Here is a 20,579-nt window from a genome sequence, read left to right as displayed (position 1 = left end):
TGGATGACAAATAATTGAGTTATAATGGGAACGAAGCAAATTAGGTTGTCATCGAGGGTAAAATAAATGTATGAATAATAAATGTTATCCCAATCTCTTATCTTTGTATTTGATATTTATCAAGTCAAATGAAAACATTCCATTAATTAATACAATGTGATGTCCTCTACAGACTTATTTTCACTTTCACAGTCTTAGTGCCTTGTGACACATTTCATTTCACATATTTATCACTTTTTTCACACACATTCATTTATTTTAAGCAATGTGAATTTATGCGGTGGAAGACGATGACTGTCATCTTCACGCCAAAGTTGATAATATCTCTTTTCAACTATGTCAAACCTGCCCTCCTCTTTCTCCCTTCACACTTCTTCGCTTGTTCAACCTCTTTTCAGTAACCCAAGAAGTGATGAAGATTCCCGTCAGTTTAATTACTAACTACGTGGTAACTTTGTCTTAATTCATCAACCCATTCCCTCTTTTTAACCCTTCCGCTGTCTATTCCTTTACACGTTCTTCCCATCGCGCTCTCACCTCTTCATGCTAACCCAAGAGGTGTCAAAAATGCCCATCAATCTGAGTACGCCCTCCAGGATGTCTCTGATGACATCAGGGGGCATGCGCAGGGAGCGGATCTCAGACAGCGCTTCAGACTTGATGTTTCCCACTGCACGCTTCGCTTCATCTACCAAAGGCTAGAGGATAACAATGGTGAGCAGAGAGAGAGAGGCACAGAGGTAAGTGAGGGATAAGTACAGCTGGGATTGCAAGTGTAAAAAAGTACAGGGTAGGTGTAAGTGATTGTGTTTTTCATAGCTGACAGAGAACATTGTATTGGCTGCACAAGTCACTCAGCCAACTTACTTGTACTTCTCTCAGCTCATCATCAATTTTGGCTTTTCTCTCTTCAATCTTTGACACTTCTTGAGCCATCTTCCCTTTTATTTTTTCCATCTCCGTCTTCTGGTCACTGGCATTCTGGACAAGACAATCAGGAACATCATGTGATGTTTAACTCACTGTGATGGATAAATTATACTCAACTCAAGGTGCTATTCACAGAGATAATACGTAACACTAGTATCATTTGGTTTTGTAATAATTAGGGAAAGACACGATGATTCAGGAGGAAAAGGGAGAGGGGACAAATGTGTTGCAGCATTTTCTCTTTCTCTAGATTCATATCACATCATATCCTCATTCTGGCTAAGCTCTTTAGTGACTGTCTCTCCATCCTTCCATTACTCCCACAGTTAAGCCTTGACCTCTTTCTATATGCTGCCCACTTTCTTTATTCCCTCACCAAATCTCATTTTCCACAAACCTCTCTCTACTCTCTAAGTACAGTGTTCAGCTGCTTTTTTCTGTCCATCCATCCATAACCACCAGCAGAAGGAAATGATGTGTCAGGATAGTATAGCAAACACTGGATGAGAAGTTGTATCCAATCAATCAAATCCACTATATTGACATAGCACATTTAAAACATTTTTAAATACAGACCACACAATTCTCATGCAGGGTTCAAAGCTAAGGAGTAACACACTTAGGGGAATCCAGAAAAGGCTGCTTTTACAACACAGTGATGCAGATGACAAGAGGAGAAATGAGAAGAGAAGAGAAGAGAAGAGAAGAGAAGAGAAGAGAAGAGAAGAGAAGAGAAGAGAAGAGAAGAGAAGAGAAGAGAAGAGAAGAGAAGAGAAGAGAAGAGACATGGTGACAGTTGAGAGGAGGATGGACAAATGGAAAGAGAGAAATGAAACCCTTTTATACACAGTAATATGCATGCAATGACAAACACTGACACCCACCTGCATGGAGGTAGTAATTTCCTGTAGGGCAGAATCTGCCTCCTGTTGTTTAGTCGTCAGCAGTGCACTTTGCTCTGCGGCCCGCCTCTTCAAGTCATCGACTAGAGCCTTTGCTTCATTCAGTTTAGACACACCTGCCTTCAGACGCAAGTAAAAAAAAAAAAAAAACACGTGTAAAATAAAAATAACGGCACAGTTGGTGTTCTGTTCCTCATGCGAGCAAGCATCCTGGACATGGGCATTTAAAAAAAAATCAGCCATTACCAAGGTTTTTTGAAGTGCTGTGAAATCTTAGTCGTAGTTGTTGTAGCGGTTGTACTTTTTTGTGAATATGTATAGCTGTCTTTTTACCTGTAGGTGCTGTTGTCTTGTTGTGAGCTGGCTTTGCTTCCGCTTGTATAATGCAGTGTAAACATGCAGAAAGGCCATGTATTGGCTGGGTGTTGCACCATGTTCTCTACAGGACTCATGGACCATCAGGAACAAACGGCACAGAGCTGCCTGGCCAGACCCTGCTTGGACAGGAAGAAGCCAGTGAGCACAGACTGCACTGAATTTACAGTTTACATGGTCATTTACAACTGACACTAAATATATAAAGCTAGGAAATTAGGTAATAGTCTCATTGATATACCATTATTCTAATTTTTATTTCAAAAGCAAAAAAAAATCCCAGAGTGGTTGAGTTACTGAATACTGAGAGAAAAGCTAGTCGTGACTCAAATTAATTGTCTCAAAATCATTTATAATGTCTTTCATATTAGTTTCTTCAGTGCACAACGTTTTGTGGATTTATTATTGGATTATCAGATAACTTCCTGAAAAGAAATGAGACATTAATTCAAATGTCTAAAACCAAACTATATCCTGAAAAGCACTGTAATTAGTCACATAGCATTAAGAGGGTTCAGTGATAACCCCCTCACCCCAAAAACTCTTATTATAAATACAACATGTATACATTCAACTGGAGTCTCCATGAATCATAATGCACTTTGACTTCATGTGCATGTCATTTTACCTGAGTCTGTTCCCTTAGTAGATTTTTCTCTTTCATTCTCCACTCCTCCTCCTCCGCCTCCTCCTCCTTCCGTCTTTGCCAGTAGGAGCTCTGGAATCTGCCAATGTGCAGGTTTGATGTAAAATTAAAATTGTGGTATAAAACACAAATAAAATTCACTGTGCACAGTCTTCAGTTTATACATTTCAGATACCACAGGAAAGCAAATTAAATCTTAACTGTGATATCAAGGTCAATATTGGATATGGAGACACTAGATACTGGCAATGCATACAAGTATGCATGGAGCTGCAGTGTTTTTGTTTTTTCCAGAAATCTTATCAAAGAGGTCTCGACATTTCCAAATAAGATGAAATAATTTCACTTTCCTGATTTAATATCTATTCTTGGTTTAATCTTGTGCTCCTCTGACCTTCTTCATGCTGTTTTCGGTCCATGCTTCCATCCACTGGACAGAGCACTTGCGGTAGAAAGCTGGGTTGCTTTCACAGTTGATGGTGAAGTTGGAGTTGGAGCAATCCATGATCAAAACTATGTGAAGGTTCTGCTGGATTCCTAAGTGGTGTATGACACAAACAATGTGGTCTGAGACAGTCGGGGACAACGTGAAGACATGCACTTGTTGTGGTCGATATTGTTTTTATTAGCTGGTGCCTCCTGGGCAGAGTTGGATAGTGAGTGTGAGTGGGGAGTTGTTAAGTTTGTTTACTTAGACAGTAATAGAGCTATTGATTTGATTCTCAAGCAGCAACCTTAACCTCAGTGACACTGCACACTTTCTGCAGTCCACACAGCACTACAGGTCAGCAGAGTGGGGTCACATATAATCATAGAGGAGAATACTGTAGTAAGAACAATAAGTGAATAGAAAGGACACACAGGAAGCACACACCTGAGTCTTACACTGTGAAGAGTACCACACTTGTACACGTATACGGTGCATAGAGAGAGAAAGCATATATGGTACTGACTGTACAAAAAGTAGTTGTAGAGTGGCTCAGTGAATCCATCCTGGGAGGCAGAATCTTTGAGAGAGGAGAGGAGAGGCTCTAGTTCCTCTGGAGAGTACAGACCTGGAACTTCACCTTAAACAAAACACACACAAACTCATAAATGTTTGAAAAAGTGAAACTTAATACTTCCTACTAGGTAGTTGGGCCATGATGCATGAAAAGAAATGCAAATTATGCACATAATTCATTTCACCACTTCAGTACATTGCTCATAATGAATTAAGGATCATAAAACCTCCAAACAGATGCCGCTATGTAATTCAGATTTAAATTTTAACCTAATAATAAAGTTGTAACCTCTTGAGGTTCTAATAATCAAATGAATTCTCATAAAAATCAAAGAAAAACAACAAACAATAACACAACACACACCTGATGACAACAGGCTGTTGACCATTTCTAAGAATGCCGGGTGAACAAACTGGTAATCCTCCAACAACAGAACCACCTGTTGACCTTCCAAACCTGCCAGCTGCATCACCTACACAAACAGCACAAAGGATCAACACATACATTTAACAATTTATACACATACATCACAGATTAACATAGAAATTTGATATACATATGGACACAACACAATGCCATACATGCATATTGACGCCTTTCCGAAACTATACATGCACTTACTCTTAAACTGCATTGCACTTCTTCTTAAAAGTACTGAAAACGTGTGATTCACAAAATCAATTTGTAAAACTAAATGTGAAACAAAACACTTGATGGATTGTTAATGAGAAGACAATTTAGTGGTTAGCTAAGAAAAATGTGAACCAATAAAGCAGGTAAAATCTTATAAATGCAATACACTCTTACCGTTTTGAGATCATTGCTGAAATGCTTGAGAGCGTAACCACGGGACATTTTGGGCGTAAACAACGTGTATCCATGCATGTGTGACACCAGGCACGTGGCCGTGTGCCGACCCACTCCACTCCGGCCCGCCAGTAGCAGAGAGCCACCGGGTCTGCTTAGGACCCGGTCCACCCTCGATACAAAGTCATAGACTTCCGTGAAGAGGAGAAGGTCCAGCTCCCTGTTATCACGACTGTACAGCACTACACCCTTCAGGGGAGACGAGAACAAACATAAACCACATGAGAAGGTGTACCACAAACACACAGTGGCTGCAGATGTTTTCAGGAAATACAGTTCAACCGTTCATCAATTATTAATTGACAACAACTTTGTGGGGTTTTTTTTTAATAATAAAAACAAGCTATCTGATCTTTGAGCTTTTTAAATTGCTACCCTATATGGATCTATAATTTTTTAACTTGTAAAAGTGAGATGCTATATTCAATATTCTACTAAAGTAATAAAATAGCTTTCATCAGCAAAAAGAATAGCCTCTTGAAGAGCCTTACCACCGTATAGATTTTCTATGGACTTTGTATTGAATGGACGGACAATTGGCAATTGACTGTTGCAGCTAAGAAGACCATATGTTTTACTAAAATCTTAAAATGTAAAAGTAACACGGCAATGCTGGAAGTACAAAATGAAATTCAGACTCAAACCAGACCTCACAGACAAGACAGTTCCTTGCTCTGTACCTTCTGTATTACTTGTTTCAGATCAGCAGAATCCAGACGTCCCACTTGTTTACCATGAGGAGGCAGCGACTGGCCCGGAGCCATTACAGCCCCTTCAGAGGCTCCCCAAGTCACATAGAAACCATCTGCACGCAGGGAATACATCATAGACTCTGGGTAACACACTGCATGAACACCTCACATGACACAAAGCTGTCTACAGAGGTAAGACAAAATGCAAAAAAATGAGCTGTCACATCTAATACCAATCAAATTAATTTGAAAATTAGATTAAATGTGTGTTTGAATGCAAAAGGCATTTTGACGTTTTCAGATCCCACACCAAAATACTAGATATTGCAGAGAAGAAGACGGGTGTTTATTTTTCAGGCAGACTGCACATCGTTTAGAAGAGACATTTCTCAGAAATGTTTTACATATTAAATATGAAGCTAAGTTGCTATATTAGGACTTGGCGATGACCAAACATTGGTTTAGAAGCGCTTACAGATGAGACTTATTTATTGTACCTGGCAGCATTGTAAGCTTTTGTTCAACAGTTTCAAATACCTTGGTTATAGACACAGTTTGTTACTGTATTAATCGACTTTACCCACATCTACAGTTGAACTACCTACTATGTTCTATATGCAGCTTTGAACCTTATTTTGAAGAACACAGTATATAATTGATATTGCCAAGCATTTTATGGCATTTTTAATGGTCGCTATTCTATTTAATTTCTTCATAAACATCCAAATAGTAACAGTTTTCTTTTTTTTATTACTGTGTTTAAATGAAATGTTGTATAATCTTTTTAAATTAAATATTTATGGACCTATTATGAAATCAGCTTTTATAATTGCATTGTCACCTGATATTTTCTGTCAGCCACATTTTATTCATGTTTCAGTTTATAGGCTACAGTACAATATAAATAAAATTAATTGTAATACTGTGTGAGTCTGTATGTGAAAACTTTTCATGAGGACAAGCTCTAGATCTCATTTTTCCTTGGGGAGTAAGGAGGCATTAATCTGATATGACTCTTGATTCATGACTTGTCCTTCTTAATATCTCATATAAAAAAAAAAAAACTGTCAGGCTGGTGTGTGTAGACAGACCCAATAAGGAATTTAAAATGCAGCTGCACACGTCTCACTTATACCAAGAATTTTCTCAACTTCCATTCCCTGGTGAATGAGAAATTTGAGATGCTTGTTTTGTCATGCCAATTCAGAATAAGAAACACTTTAACTCTCTAATCAGTTCATGTCCTGTCAACTTTTTATATCCTCATTAAGAAGTTTATAATTTTGATGAATTTTTAAACGTGAATTAAATGTGTGTGGAGATCTATCTCATACCTGTCACGTTGTCCAGAGCATCAGAGCCCCAGTCTCCCCGTATGATGGAGGAGAGGATGTTATCAAAGGAGTGGTGGTCTTTGGAGGAAACTAGCCGGTCTCTGAACAGCCTTCGGGCCTCGTACGATACCACCTCCAACACGCTGTCTGTCACATTAGACTGAGCTAAAAAGGAATACATGAAAACATGCACACACTCACATTTTGACACCAAAGAAGATGTGCTTCCATTTCTTACATTAAGTATAACACATATTGTGAGCATGTTCTAGTTTCAGCAAAGCACTGACAGCACCAGTAATAACATTTTGACTTGGGTCTCAAAATTAGTCAAGGTTTGTTTTTTGGTGAAAAAAAAGACCCTTCCTTAATTAGGACTAGATGAATTTAATTTTCTCAAAACTTGACAAAGTGCAGCTAGGCACGAAGAGAACACTGAGAACACTGTAGGGACAAGAATCCAGAAGTGTGCTCTCATAACGCCCTGGCTTCAACAATGTCTGTCACATTATATTGAAAGAGCTGAAGAAAGAGACTCGCACAGAGACACGGCTGACACTCTGGGGTTTTCCCTCCAACATTAAATTTTAAAAACCACAGAAGAAAACACTTAAAGTGCCAAGCTGTCAGTCTAAACATCGTCTGTGCCTATGGCTTTAAAAAAAGATTTCAGTGCCCAGAACCAACCTCAGTGGTTATTTTACAGTAAATGATGAAAAAGACAACAAAGCCTGACAATATTGAATGTAATAAGTAAATGTCTTAGACCACCATTAGGTTTGTTGTTTTAGCAATACTATAATGAGTTTATAATGAGATTTCAAATAACAGATGCCCCCCCCCCAAAAAAAAAAAAAAACGAAAACAGTTACAGTGTCAAGTATTTTTATATTTTAACAATAGCACAACTCTGACTCTCTTAAAACTAGAGGGGAAAGCTTATACGTGTTAATGGTAAAACCTATTGAATACTAAAGCACAACATTCCAATTCCAAAATGCGAATGATCACAGAATATGATAAACGTAAAAAACAACACAGTTGGGGTTGTTTTCCATAACCAAATGAAGGTAAACAGTAAGAACTAAGATCAAGGTTAAAAATGATGAGCATGGAGAAAAAGCAGTTTGTCTGCTGGCATGTTAAATTAAGATAAATGACTGAACTCAACGCCACAGCAGGAGCACCTTGTAGAGGGAGAGATGAAAAGACAGCAACGAAGGAGATAATTATACAGGAGGCCAGAAGAGTGGCAGAGGGTGTACGGCAAGAGAGGAAAAAAAAGAGCGAATGACAAAGAGATTCAATGAAGAAAAGGTGAAAGGTAGAGAAAGTAGCTCTGAGCTAAAAGAATCCTGACAAGAAACCAAGCCATCTGGTGCTGTCCTTCTGGAGTCTGGCATGAAAACTGACACAAGTTATTAATGTAATCTTCATGTTTTTCAATACAGCAAAATGTACATGTGTACTCTGAAGAATTAGTAGAAAACCAGAAGTGAACATGTTAGTATTTGTTTGTGCAAAGCAATGTTTCCAATGTGTCTTATTCTTACAGCTTCCTGCATTACAAAGGTAAAAATAGGTTCATGAGATTGGTTCCCAGTGAAACACTGCAAGTTTCTACTTGTTGCCTGACTTCTAAAAGTTTGGGATATCCCAGGTTATTTCATCAATCTTCCACCTGTCGAAAAAGTGCTGAAGCGCACAGAAAGGTTTGGTTACCTGCGGTGAGGTCGTATCGCAGCAGGCTGAGGACCCACTCAGTGAGAATACAGGGGGTGAACAGGTAGTGGCTGTGGTCGTCCACTGTAAACTTGGCTTTTACCTGAGCATGAAGGAAAACATTGCAAGATAATTCATTTTGATCAATAAAATCAATCTATGAATCTATGAACAAGTTGTGGCTAAAATCTGCCTCATCTGCACTAAAAAAAAATAAAAAAAATAAACAAATAAATGGACTCTAAATGCAAATCTTGTGTTCCAGCCAGAGATGCCGTTTGGAACTGCTAAGGAGAGTTCATTCATGACACACACCTTTAAACAAAATGTGGGTAACCTCCGACCTCTGGGCCAAACACGACATATGAGACAATTTGTGACAGTGTGTAATGTTTTATGTAAGGAAAGACAGTAATATTAAAAAGTGAACACTAACAGGAACCATCTGAATGTATGGTCAGGTCACAGCCACGGTGACTGGAAACCAAAGCTATTTCTTGTCAACACCAACAAGCAGAATGTCCAACAAAAATGGACAAACAGTCAGTTTAGTGGAAAGGACAATTAGGGCCACAGTGCTAGCGATTAAGGGTCTGGCCCAAAATGTCTACTGATCAAAGCCAACAGCATCCTCACAAACTCCACTCACCCTGGTCACAGCCTGCTCTCCTTCTTACCTACAAGGAAGAGATACTGCAGCCTGAGCAGCAGATTCAGAAACAGCTTCTAACCAGCTGCTATCAGGCTGCTAAACACAATCAAATACCACTAACTGCTTCCCTGATCTGCAACAAAAGCAGTATTGTTTATTTAATTCATGTGTAGCACAACAGTTTATTTAGTATTTTATTCAGTGCAATAATTCGATTATATTTATTGTTCCCTTTTAAACCGATTTATCCTTTTATCTGTGTATTTAATCTGTGTTTTCTTAATCTTAAACCAAGCTTGCAATTTTGTTCTGCTCTGCCACGTTGATGTTTTTGCAGAATAACAATAAAAGGAATCTTGAATATTGAGTTTTGTTGGCGTTAAGGACGAGACAGCGTGACTAGCTTGTGAGGATGTGCTTGCAGTGATGAGGAAAATTAAACAAAAGCATCATTACAGCTGAAGGATTACACAGGGTGAGTCACAAAAACTTGTGCATTTGGATAATGCTCTTCATTAAAGGCCGTGTGTCCAAGACACAGCTTTTACGAGTGCCTTGTTGCTGCTAAACAGCTGCTACTACCAGAAATTCAACAACAGCTACAAAAAAACCTCTTCCTATCAGTTTTATCAATGTGTCTCAGTGAACTGTAGCAATGTAGAATGAATTACTGATAAAGCACAAGAGACTGAAAAAGAAATCTCACATTTTTCTCTTCTCACAGACCTTACAAATACTGCCCAACCAGCATAGGCTCACTGCCCACTTTGATATAAGGGATGATTTGCTTTTTGGCTGGAACCAGCTGTTAGCATCATAGCCATCTGATATCAGACACTTTGCCAAAAAGAGGTTGTTCTAGCTATTGCATTAAAGAAGGAGGTGTGATAAATTGCATGTGTTCAATAATTTAGTATGGCCAATAAAAGATGTCATATTGTGGGGGGGGGGGGCCTTGATCGTGCAAATATTTCCAAACTTTGTAAATGTATACATCTCTATTCTGACATCCACCCTATCCAAGCAATCTAGTGAATAGTGTCATGCTGTCAATAAAAATAGTATAACAGATAGCAGCTTGTAATCATTTTGAGTATCTGTGAATTATTTATGCTCTCAGTATGTCTGACAGTTGTTGTTGCAACAAATCTGTGGACAGGAACATAAAAAAGTCCCATTCAATACCTGTTCATAGAGCTGCACTAAAGAACCGGCCAGCTGGTGTGTCTTCCCTGTGCTGGCCCACGTTGCCTGGCTGCCAAGGCTGTGTTGAAGAACTGGCTGCAGGTATGCAGAGTAGATAGTCTGCAGCTGCTCCCTGTCTGGATAGCTAAAAGTGGAGGCAAAGATGCAGAGAAACAGACGGATGTGGGGGTGGGGGTGTTTGGGGGCAAATCAGGCAAATGAGGGTGGAAGTAAAAGGGAGGACATCCACAAAATGGAGAAGTAGAAAGAGATTTACATGAATGTTGATATGTGAAAATAGAATTGGGGTATATAAAGGATATGCATTCTCTGTGGTTTTTGTACAAAACTTACTCAATGGTGCAGATGCGCACTATAGAGGAAAAACGTGAGGTGAGCGAATGGCTCCCAGCAGCACCCCCTGTAGACATGGAGGCTACCACCTGGATATTCTCCAGACTGACCCATTCCAGATTTTCATCATAGAATCCCTTATATGTCAAAACCTATAGGATAGACAGAGTAGGGAAGTGAGATGCTTGTTTAAGCCATATAAATGAATGTCATATACTGTTTGTTTAAAGTGCTTAATATCTATGCTTTACCTGTTGCAGGAAGGCAGTGAGGTTGCTGGTCCCCCATTTGTCCGGTTTGGGTAAGTTGATGTCTTTGAGGTAAAGTACCAGGTTCTCACAGTCTTTGGGTCTGAACACTCGGCCAGTGTTAGAGCTGAGCAACAGGCAGGTCTGACTGAGCTTCTGTAGCACATGGCGAGATGAGGTCTGTGCACTGCAGTGAACCACCGCAACTTGAGTGGAGCGTAGCCGAGAAAAGGCATGGCGCAGGAGCATACTAAACACAAAAACAATAAATAAAAGAAATTTAGGTGTGAAGTGAAAAATAGAACTCTGTGTTTAGGTTTCAGCTGCATGTCTAAATGCAGCTTCTGCACAGCTTTGTTTCATGGATGTATAGGATGGTGTCACAGCAATAAAAGAAAAAGGGTCAGGTGCTTTTGGAACCTAGAGAAATGTTCTCACACAAAATATAAAGAATAATTGAAGTATAAGGAGTGCTTGAACATGTACTATGTGCATGCCTTGTGTGTGGGTAAATGTGTGTAGGTAAATTAATACAATATTTTTTTGTCAGTGGACTTAAGTCACAAACCAAGCGCCACTGACCTTTCAGGCAAAGTGATGTGAGGCAAAGTGATGATCCTTATTCTGACTTATCTGTGTCTTCACACAAAAGGCAAAATGTTGAAGAAGGCATTTATATTAGTGCTGACTGTGTGCCTGTGTGTTTAATCTCACAATCCCAAATACACACTCCTTCAGCATGACCTCACAAACCCATTTTCAACAACATGAGGTTTGAATGGGAGAGAGTCTGCTCAATTGTTTCTTTTTACTAAGGGTGTGAATATAAATGAACTCAACAATGACTTTGTAACTGTAACTTGTAAATTGTTTTTTTCTTTTATGTCAGAATGTACTGTATGTATGTTTACTGTTGCCATTCTGACAGTATGAGTATAAGATTTACATCTAATTTTGTGAGTACCAACATCCATGGTATAAAATGTCTGTCTGTTTTGTACTAATGACAAATACAATGACAACCACATAGGATTTTGCTAATTTTCATGTTGCATATACATATAATTACCCCTTTCCACAGCCCTCTGGCCCAGCCACCATGAAGGGCTGCCTGTGCTGAGCAGTGAGCCACGGAGAGAAACAGTGCAGACCTCTTTGCATGTCTGGAGTCTCTATAACAGGTAGTGCGCGTGTGTGAGAGAGCTGTTCCAGTGTGAGACCCTCAGGACGCTGGAATATATAAGCTGTTAGATGGCCGCTGTCAGTGTCGTAGTAGGTATCTAGTGGTTTCCGGGTGTCTGGTGGACTTTCCCTGGCCCAGCTCATCAGCTGCAGAAATACAAAGACATAAGAGCAGACACCAGCACATTTCTGAGTAGTGGTTTTACAGCATCACACTCCTGCATTCGTGAGTACAAAAGTACTTTTCGGGCTAAAATCACTATATGTGTGAAATAATAAAGAAAATGAAACCTTAATACTAAACAGTTTTGAGTGTGGCTGCATGTCCTTGTACAAAAACACGAGGGTCCTTACCTCCTTGGCAAACTCCTGTCGTGTTTTGAAGTTGAGGTTTCCTCCCAAACCTCTTAGAAGACCAACAATGAACTGACCTCGCTCTGTCACAGCGTTAAGATGAGACAGACCGTTGAACACTGTACCCACCAGACTGGTCTCCACCACAAAGTCATTCTGAAGAAAACAAAACGGCAGTGGCAGGGTTGTATAACTTTAAATCACAACTTTACAAAGAGTTTAGAAAAACTGTGGTGAAAATGGGATATCCGCTCACTTCATACTTCAATTTAATCCATTAAAATCAACCCGGACCAGTGCGAGTGGAGGTCATGTATTAAAAAGTTCTGTATTTCAATCTCCAATACAACCATATTTTGATACACACAAAAACATTGCAGCAAGTTCCTCAGTGCATCCAGGCCCCAATGAAATAGCTTATCTGTTTAAGTAGGAGAAGGATAGAGACTAGTTCTACACACACTACCTGTTTGATGACCCAGTCCAGGGCTCGTTGGAAGTAGTCTCCCAGCCAATTTCCTAGATTGCTGCGACACTCCTCTGGCTGACCACTCAACCAAGACTTCACCAAGGCACTTACATCGATGTCCTCATCACTGAAATCATAAATTGGTTAAAAAAAAGCTAACTAAACAAGAAAAAAAGGAATATGGATCAAGTGGTTCAGTTTTTCTAAGCGGACTGACCTGAGGAAGATCATGCCCATGCGAGATATGGTGGCTGGAGATGCACAGCTGAGGTCGTGAGTCTCGAACAAGAAGTTAACATTAGGTCCGAACTGAATGCGTTCTCCACTAGGCATTGTTAACAACCGATTGTCATCAAGCACAGAGTTGAGACTCTCAATCCACTCTGGGTCAATGTCACCGTCACACACAATCCATGAGCTCACATCTAGACACAAAAATGTAGACATGTAAATACATATAAAATTAATAAATACATGTTGAGTTGCAGACACAGTACTGACTTCAACCCAAGTACATCCAGTCCAGTACTCAAACTTCATGTCAGTCTTCAAAAGTTACTATGATCTATATGAAACTCCTTCTCACCCTGTGGTTCTCTGACCACATTTCTGGCACTATACGTGAGGACACCATCAGCCCATTCTCTGGTGTCCATGTCTATATGTCCAAGTAGCTGCTGCCTGGGCATGGCTTTGGGATTCATAGTGTACTGTTTCACCTGCAGAAACAGAGCATCAGCAAAAAAAACACACAACATTCATTAAACCTTTTTTTTTTTTTTACCAATGAGCTTTTGAAAAGTATCTTTATATGCTGCCTGATGCACAATCTGCATCAATGAATCAAAACCCCACATACTCACCACTTTGCCTGTCTTGTTTAGAGCTGCTCTCAGCATCCTCCAGAGTGTAGACTTCCCTGCTCCACTTGGCCCCACAATGACGACACCCATGCGCTGTCTCAGCTGTTCATTCAACTCAAGCGCCTTCTTCAGCTGCATAGAGACGGCAGAACAATCAGTGGTTAATCAATTTTGATAAATGTTCAATTATTCATGATAATGATTCCAAACACTGTGTGAATACCGGTTCATATCATGTACCATGAAGACGAAGTGTATATTCAGCTACTAAATAAATCTGTGTACACACCTGGCTGGGTATTAGCTCAAGTCGTGCCTCCTTGTAGACGTGCTCTAGTGCTTGCATAAGTATCTGGTCCTCCACGTCAGTGAAGTTTACCCCAGAAAAGACGTCTTTGACCAGCGCGTCAAACCGAGAGCTATCGGTGAATGTCAGCTTGGACATGGTGTTCAGTCGCAAAGCCTGCACCACAAGGCTGCTCTCCTGGACTGGATGTAAATGACAGAGATTGGTTAAATAGGAAAAAAAAAGACTGTATACAAAGAAAAGCAAATAAATTACAGGCTTAATAGAGAAGAACTAAAAGGTTATGAAATTGAACTTTGCCTTATTATAAAAGGCAGTAATTACCAAAGTCTTTTTGTTCTCTTTTCCAAAGTTGTCGACCATGACGCAGAGATGTGTTATTTTTGCTTTGTTTTTTTTCTCAACAGAGAGGAACACTTGGCCAAACAAACACAAAAAACACCTTGGGGACTCACTAATGGATGGACAGACAGAGGGTGGGGAGTGGATCAGAAGATTTTAAAGGTAAAGACAAATAGTAGAACAACTAGAGGCACTCGCATGCAGGTATCAGAAAGAGTGAGCTAACACAAGGTCAGAGAGAAGAAGATGGTGGAAAAAGTAATGAAGAAGTAAACAATATACAGTAACTCTGGAAAAGTGTCTCAGAACAAGAGACAGGACAAAGGTACAGATGTGTCCAAGAAACAGGGGGATTGTGGACTGATGTGTCAGTATTAGATGAGTTAAAGGGCAAGGACAACAGTGTGTAAATAGAGAGAGAAGACTTATTGAATTGAAACATTCATCATCTAGTGTTCAAGTACTCACACACAGACACACATGCATGGGGTGATTGAACTGCATTTACAAGATACTATATACACATACAGTAGAGACTCTGATAAACAAAACTTTCGCAGTGTAACCCCAATTTTCTCTATCACCTAATCCTAGAATCTTTTCTATGAGCTCTATAACTACATTTCTTTCAGGTCAGAAGCCACTGTCAGTGCAGCAGTTTCAACACTTCCAACAAACACATTTTTAAGACACGAATGAAATGGAACAACTGTAACTTTTGTCCTACAATTTTCTTCACAACTATCTACTGCATTATAAACTATTACTAATATACACACTGGATTTCAAGCATGGCCAGAGTAAAACAATTGATAAATGTAAGTTATGGCCATCTGCAATACATTATATGAAATTGTAGTGAAAAATATTTGATAATTAGTTAGAAATGTATTTTTGGTTGTTTCATCTCACCAGGTGGCTTTGGCATAAATCAACAACTTCTTTGGAAGATAAGATATAACGCCAAATACTTCTTTACTCCTGTTTTTTTGTTTACCTGATTCAATGTACATACAGCACCTACATGTAGTGTGTGTTGATTGAGAGGAGGTTATACTCACCAGTAACACATCTAGATTTCAAATATCATATTGTTTTCAAATCCAGTGTTATATCACATAAAAGTGTTTCTTTTATGACTTTCCAACATGTCGAGTTGGAAAGTCTGACAATGGAATCTTTATTGGCTTTCCATTATGTGATGCCTAAAATGCCCCTCGATGACTATAAATACCTTGTTTAAATAGTGTAAAATAAATTCAAACGTATGCATTGTTCAGGTATCCTACTATAATTGTGATTGTATGTTGTCTAAAAGAATAACTCCCTTTGTACACATGGGTTTTCAGATCTAATATCAACTATATTACTACCAAAATTTGTACAAAAGGGCTGAGATACATGACAGTGCCCCATACATTTTGAATGTTAAAATTCATGATGAACGATACATACAAGGAAAAATTCAAACAGAACCAGAAATCTGTGAATTATTTTAAATAATGCTCGCTATTTTCTGAACATTACGCATTACACTCAAAATACTACTGACAGTTCAGCAGTAGACTTGAGTATTTATAGCTTATAGTGGTTCACTGTACATAACCTCAGACATGAGAAGTGGGTTACAGTAGTTTATTTTCAGTTTTGGTTTTCACACATCACACGAGTTGTCCATACCATGTGACCCTGTTCAACTTTAGACAGTAAGAGGTCATAAGTGAAATCAGTTATTGTTGTGTTTGCATAGAATAAAGGACTGTTTGGCATCATGGACCTCAATATATTCTTTTCAGTCAGTAAGTCATAATGCTCTGTGTTAGTTTACATGCTTTAAATGTTCTTCCCATTCTAGATATCTATGCAATGTGTTTGTGTAGTTGTGTTCCACTTATATAATATGAGTTTGTTCTGTGTACTGTCAACAGCTATGAATATGACTCCAGGTCATGACCAAAGATGCATCTAACTTCTCTCCCTGTCACTAGTGGAAAAGTAAGGATGCCTAACAGAAATATTGTGCCTGAAAATAAATGAATAGCCAGTGGGGATCTTACTTTTGTCCTTGTTGTGACTCCTCCTCTGTTGCTGCAGGAGACTGCCACAGGCCTTCAGAACTGTCTTCAGAGCACGTAAACCCCAGTCATAGTGCTGCTGGGGTGTTAACAGCTCCCTGGACAGAAAGATAAAGGCATGCTGACACACTCTCTATTAACCGCAGCACTTTTTGTACCATTCAGGGTTTACAAAAACACAAAAAAAAAACAGCACAGCAGAACCGCCACAAACAAGAAGATCAAATCGGTATTTCACATATACAGATAATGCAATAAATCTTCTCCATCTACCATCAACACTTTACCAAACTAAATAAAAAACAGCTACACCTCAGATTTATACCTGGCCAGGTTGAAAATGGCAACCAATTTCCGTCCAAGTATTTCTCCACTTTTAAAGCCCTCAGAGTAGAGGATGACCTCAGCAATGAGCTCGTTGTCTGGCCTGCTCATAGCCACAGGTCTGAACAGCTGTTTTAAGTTGTCTGGTAGCTTCTGTCGGCCTCCGTAGCCCTTTCCTGCTGGGTTCAGTGTGATGAACACTCCAGAATTTGGATCCAATTCCACCTGGAGGATAGAGAGAAACAAGAAAACCTACATTACATTATTCTCACAATGTTTTTCACACTTGCATGGATACAGACTGATTGCTGACGATTAATGAACCAACCAACCAACTTATCCACAATGGATGAATAAATATAGATTAAGACAGGCTGCAGGTTGGAAGTAGAAACGTGCAGTTATAAAATGTAGTTATAATAATTAAAGAGGTACTAAAAGACATGGCATCAAGAAATAGTGAGAAACTGGAAAAAATAAAGTGTTAATCTGGGTCGTTGTTATTTTCTGACCTCCTTCCCTAGCAGTTCACATGTGTGTTTGTGGTGTTTGAGAGAGTCTTGTATGGCCTGGATTTGCATGGAAACTGCCGAAAGCACTGCCTCTTCCAAGCGGTTAAACTCATCAAAGCAGCCCCATGCGCCACACTTCACCAAGCCCACAAAGATTCTTCCCATTGACTTCACATCGATACCCTGAAAAACAGACAGAAACCACAAGAGAGATCTAATGTGTTCTTATTGACATTTCTTTCTCAAGTAACAACCTTGTAAATGTGCATGTTAAATGATTAGAAGAGGTGATTGTGCATCCGTGTACTTCCTCATGTGTACCACAGACTTAACTCAAATGTGTATACCTGGAAGTGTTGTCAGACAAAATAGTGTGTAGTCATAGATTTTGGTTTATACTTTAAATCCTTCAGATTATCATTAAGAGCATCCTTTACCTCATCACAATTGAACACCAGTACTTGACGTCCAAACAGCCCTCCTAGGGCTTTGACTGACTCAGTTTTGCCTGTGCCAGCGGGTCCATAAGGGTTTCCCCCAAGCCCCATTTTCATGGCCTGGGTCAAAGTCAGGTAGCACTTATCAGTCAGTGGAGTGTGCACTAGCTTTGCTGCATTCCCCTGGGATGGAAAATGGAGTGAGTGAGTGATAACAAGAGGAAAATTTGACAAAAATGCAGTGAGATAACCAGACAGAAGAAAAGGGCGGGATGCAAGGAGTGAGAAACCAACAGAAGATAGAGATGATTGATTAAAAAGTGAGGGGGAAAAACTAATAAAGATTCACACTATAATGTGTTTTTCAAAGGAAAAGGCAGACGTACAGATATCTTTAGTGCTCCTCATCTACACATAAACATTGCCTCCATTAGGTATAAGGTAAATAACTTGAAGTAATAAAATTCTCAAGTTGCCCCACTCTTGTTATCTATTAAAATAAAACATTTGTTGGTACTGATTCTCAATGTGACCTTTAAAGAGACAGAGACATTAAATAAATATGAGTTTGACAAGTCAGACTATTTGAAGTTGAGTATATCTCACATACATTTGTTAATAGACTGACCCAGAGGAAATAATCAACAAATAATGATTTCATCAGCGAACAATTACAAAAGAGGACTATATATTTCTACACAGTAAGTACATGCTGACACACCTGGTACTCGTATGTATAACTGAACTGAGCATCCACCATATGTATGTGGCAGCATTTGTCTGCTCCCATGTAGAAGCGAAGCTGCTTCTTCCAGGCCCAGGCATCAGGACTGGCAACTACTGCCTCTTTAAGATGCTTCACAACACTGATGTTATGGATTATGTCCAGGATTAAGGCCTTCAGCTTCAGCTGCAAGACACTGGACTCTGCACAGAAAGACATGTATCAATGTTAGGTTATGACAGTAAGCATAAAATTGCACCGTTATCTTCTGGTGCTTCAGATCTGTGGTCAGTGGTTAGACCTGCCCACTATAGCCCATGTTATAGTCTATTTTGTTTTCATCACTATACATAATGCCCTTTAGACCTGTTACTTAAAGGGTAATACAACTTAATTGAGTGGTGTGGGATTGATATTAACCCCCGGTCAATAGATCATTACATATAACCCAGCCAGGAACCGTTTTAGCTGCCTGGCTCTGAAAAGATGACGGCCCTTCATTGTTAGCAGATAGAATAACAATAGCTTCTACATTTCCACACAACAGCAGCACTTGTCAAGTAAAAACGCAGAAGTGTATTGATCTGTGCGAAAAAAAATGGGACCACTCGCTGTGAAAACAAAGCCAACACGTCAGGTGAAATTTCTAAACAACAATGTCGAAGGGGAGACTTTGTCAGACATGAGTACAGCTACCACACTGATGTCCTGGAAAGTCAATATCATCAACAAATGCTTGCTTAAGTGCCAATGACTGCACACAAGGCAGAACAATGTACACAACAGAGGTATTTTATAAACAGTGCTGTAGTTACTAACTTGTACAGCATCCCTAATCATTAAGCACACTGTGATAAAAAGAAAATGACAAAAAATAATTTACAAATACAGTAGGAACTGTACATACGGTTTGTGGTTTGACCAAAATGCCCTGCCCGAGTGTGTATCTTGGTCACAACTAAGTGAATATACAGTAAAAATATAAATATTTATTTATGCTTACAAATACATAAAATGAAATGGCAGGTCTACAGGTTCATAAATAATGACACATTTTAATAACCCCAAACATCAAGAAGGGGGAAATCATTTTAGACTTTTTAAACAAAATGTATCTGTTGATTTCTTTTCAAGGTGTTTTTTTTTTTTTTTTAAACCTGGAGCGATGACATTTTAAACTATAATGGGTATTCTGCCATCTGCTATGTACTATAGATGCATTCCAAATAATGCATCGCTGACATCAGCCTTGCCCCAGAGGCATACAAAATACCTGCCAAAGGTACACCCTTCTGTTTTATCTCAACACTAAAATGGGAGACACCTCCCACTCCTTGCCTAGGTTTATGGCTCATTTGTGTTGACTGGGTAATTCGATTATCCTTCAAGCCATTACTTTAGCTGTTTAATCAGTCCTACTACTGTACAGCCTTTTCAGCCTACCTGATTGTTTTCAGGTAGCCGGAATGGAATGGCACATTTTCATGGAAATTAGCTCTATGTCAAATACAAAACTTAAAAAATAAACGACAAATATCTGCAAATACATTGTATTACACACACCACAGTGCCTTGCTGAAATTTCTTGCATCTCTTTCTATGAATATGATTAATTTAAAAAAGTAATGCATAAAGAAAAATTGGCCCAGCAACACTTGAACCAAGCTTTGTTTTCATGAATACGTGTTATACACAGTTTGACAGACACATTTTCATTTCATGCATGAATAAACCTTGATTAAGCTATAAATGTATTTTTTTTGTCTTCAAAAACATAAGAAAAATGTATTTATTACTACTTTAATGTCATTAAAGTAGCCTGCCAGATGGAGTAGTGTCTGAAGCTTTAAACAGTACTAGACCTCTGCAGGCTCTTGTGTCTGACTGGTGTTCAAGAGATTCAGCAAAGAACATTCAGCCATTATTCTCTCAGTCCTAAGTAACAACACCAGGGGAGGTCCAATAGTGGAAGAAAGCACAAGTGTCAAGGAAGCAACTGTTTGTTTTAAACTGGCTTTAAAAGAGAGATTAACTTTGTCAAGAATGGGACTCAATCAACAAAGCAAGCCATGCTTGAGC

The 20,579-nt window shown here is 39.1% G+C and overlaps 1 protein-coding gene across 2 annotated transcripts in view; it reads right to left on the bottom strand.

Moving 5' to 3' along the window:
• Positions 1–20,579, bottom strand: part of dync2h1 (dynein cytoplasmic 2 heavy chain 1) — a 90,390-nt gene that overhangs the window by 53,153 nt on the left and 16,658 nt on the right. For both annotated transcript variants that reach the window (XM_058633739.1, XM_058633740.1), the window contains exons 36-62: positions 18,498–18,703; positions 17,777–17,959; positions 17,340–17,522; positions 16,829–17,052; positions 16,486–16,601; positions 14,069–14,268; positions 13,780–13,911; positions 13,503–13,635; positions 13,134–13,341; positions 12,914–13,043; positions 12,448–12,603; positions 11,981–12,240; positions 10,915–11,161; positions 10,664–10,815; positions 10,310–10,454; positions 8,473–8,575; positions 6,751–6,915; positions 5,405–5,529; positions 4,665–4,913; positions 4,221–4,329; positions 3,807–3,920; positions 3,248–3,390; positions 2,836–2,932; positions 2,166–2,326; positions 1,815–1,952; positions 868–981; positions 538–698 (exon numbers count right to left, since the gene is read on the bottom strand). In XM_058633739.1, the coding sequence (XP_058489722.1) occupies positions 538–698; positions 868–981; positions 1,815–1,952; positions 2,166–2,326; positions 2,836–2,932; positions 3,248–3,390; positions 3,807–3,920; positions 4,221–4,329; positions 4,665–4,913; positions 5,405–5,529; positions 6,751–6,915; positions 8,473–8,575; positions 10,310–10,454; positions 10,664–10,815; positions 10,915–11,161; positions 11,981–12,240; positions 12,448–12,603; positions 12,914–13,043; positions 13,134–13,341; positions 13,503–13,635; positions 13,780–13,911; positions 14,069–14,268; positions 16,486–16,601; positions 16,829–17,052; positions 17,340–17,522; positions 17,777–17,959; positions 18,498–18,703 (4,354 nt within the window). The remainder of the gene's footprint in view (positions 1–537; positions 699–867; positions 982–1,814; positions 1,953–2,165; positions 2,327–2,835; positions 2,933–3,247; positions 3,391–3,806; positions 3,921–4,220; positions 4,330–4,664; positions 4,914–5,404; positions 5,530–6,750; positions 6,916–8,472; positions 8,576–10,309; positions 10,455–10,663; positions 10,816–10,914; positions 11,162–11,980; positions 12,241–12,447; positions 12,604–12,913; positions 13,044–13,133; positions 13,342–13,502; positions 13,636–13,779; positions 13,912–14,068; positions 14,269–16,485; positions 16,602–16,828; positions 17,053–17,339; positions 17,523–17,776; positions 17,960–18,497; positions 18,704–20,579) is intronic.

The sequence above is a fragment of the Solea solea genome, chromosome 7, assembly GCF_958295425.1.
Source record: "Solea solea chromosome 7, fSolSol10.1, whole genome shotgun sequence".
NCBI lineage: Eukaryota > Metazoa > Chordata > Actinopteri > Pleuronectiformes > Soleidae > Solea > Solea solea.
The sequence above is the reverse complement of the archived record's forward strand: the minus strand, read 5'-3'. Positions and strand labels throughout refer to the sequence as shown.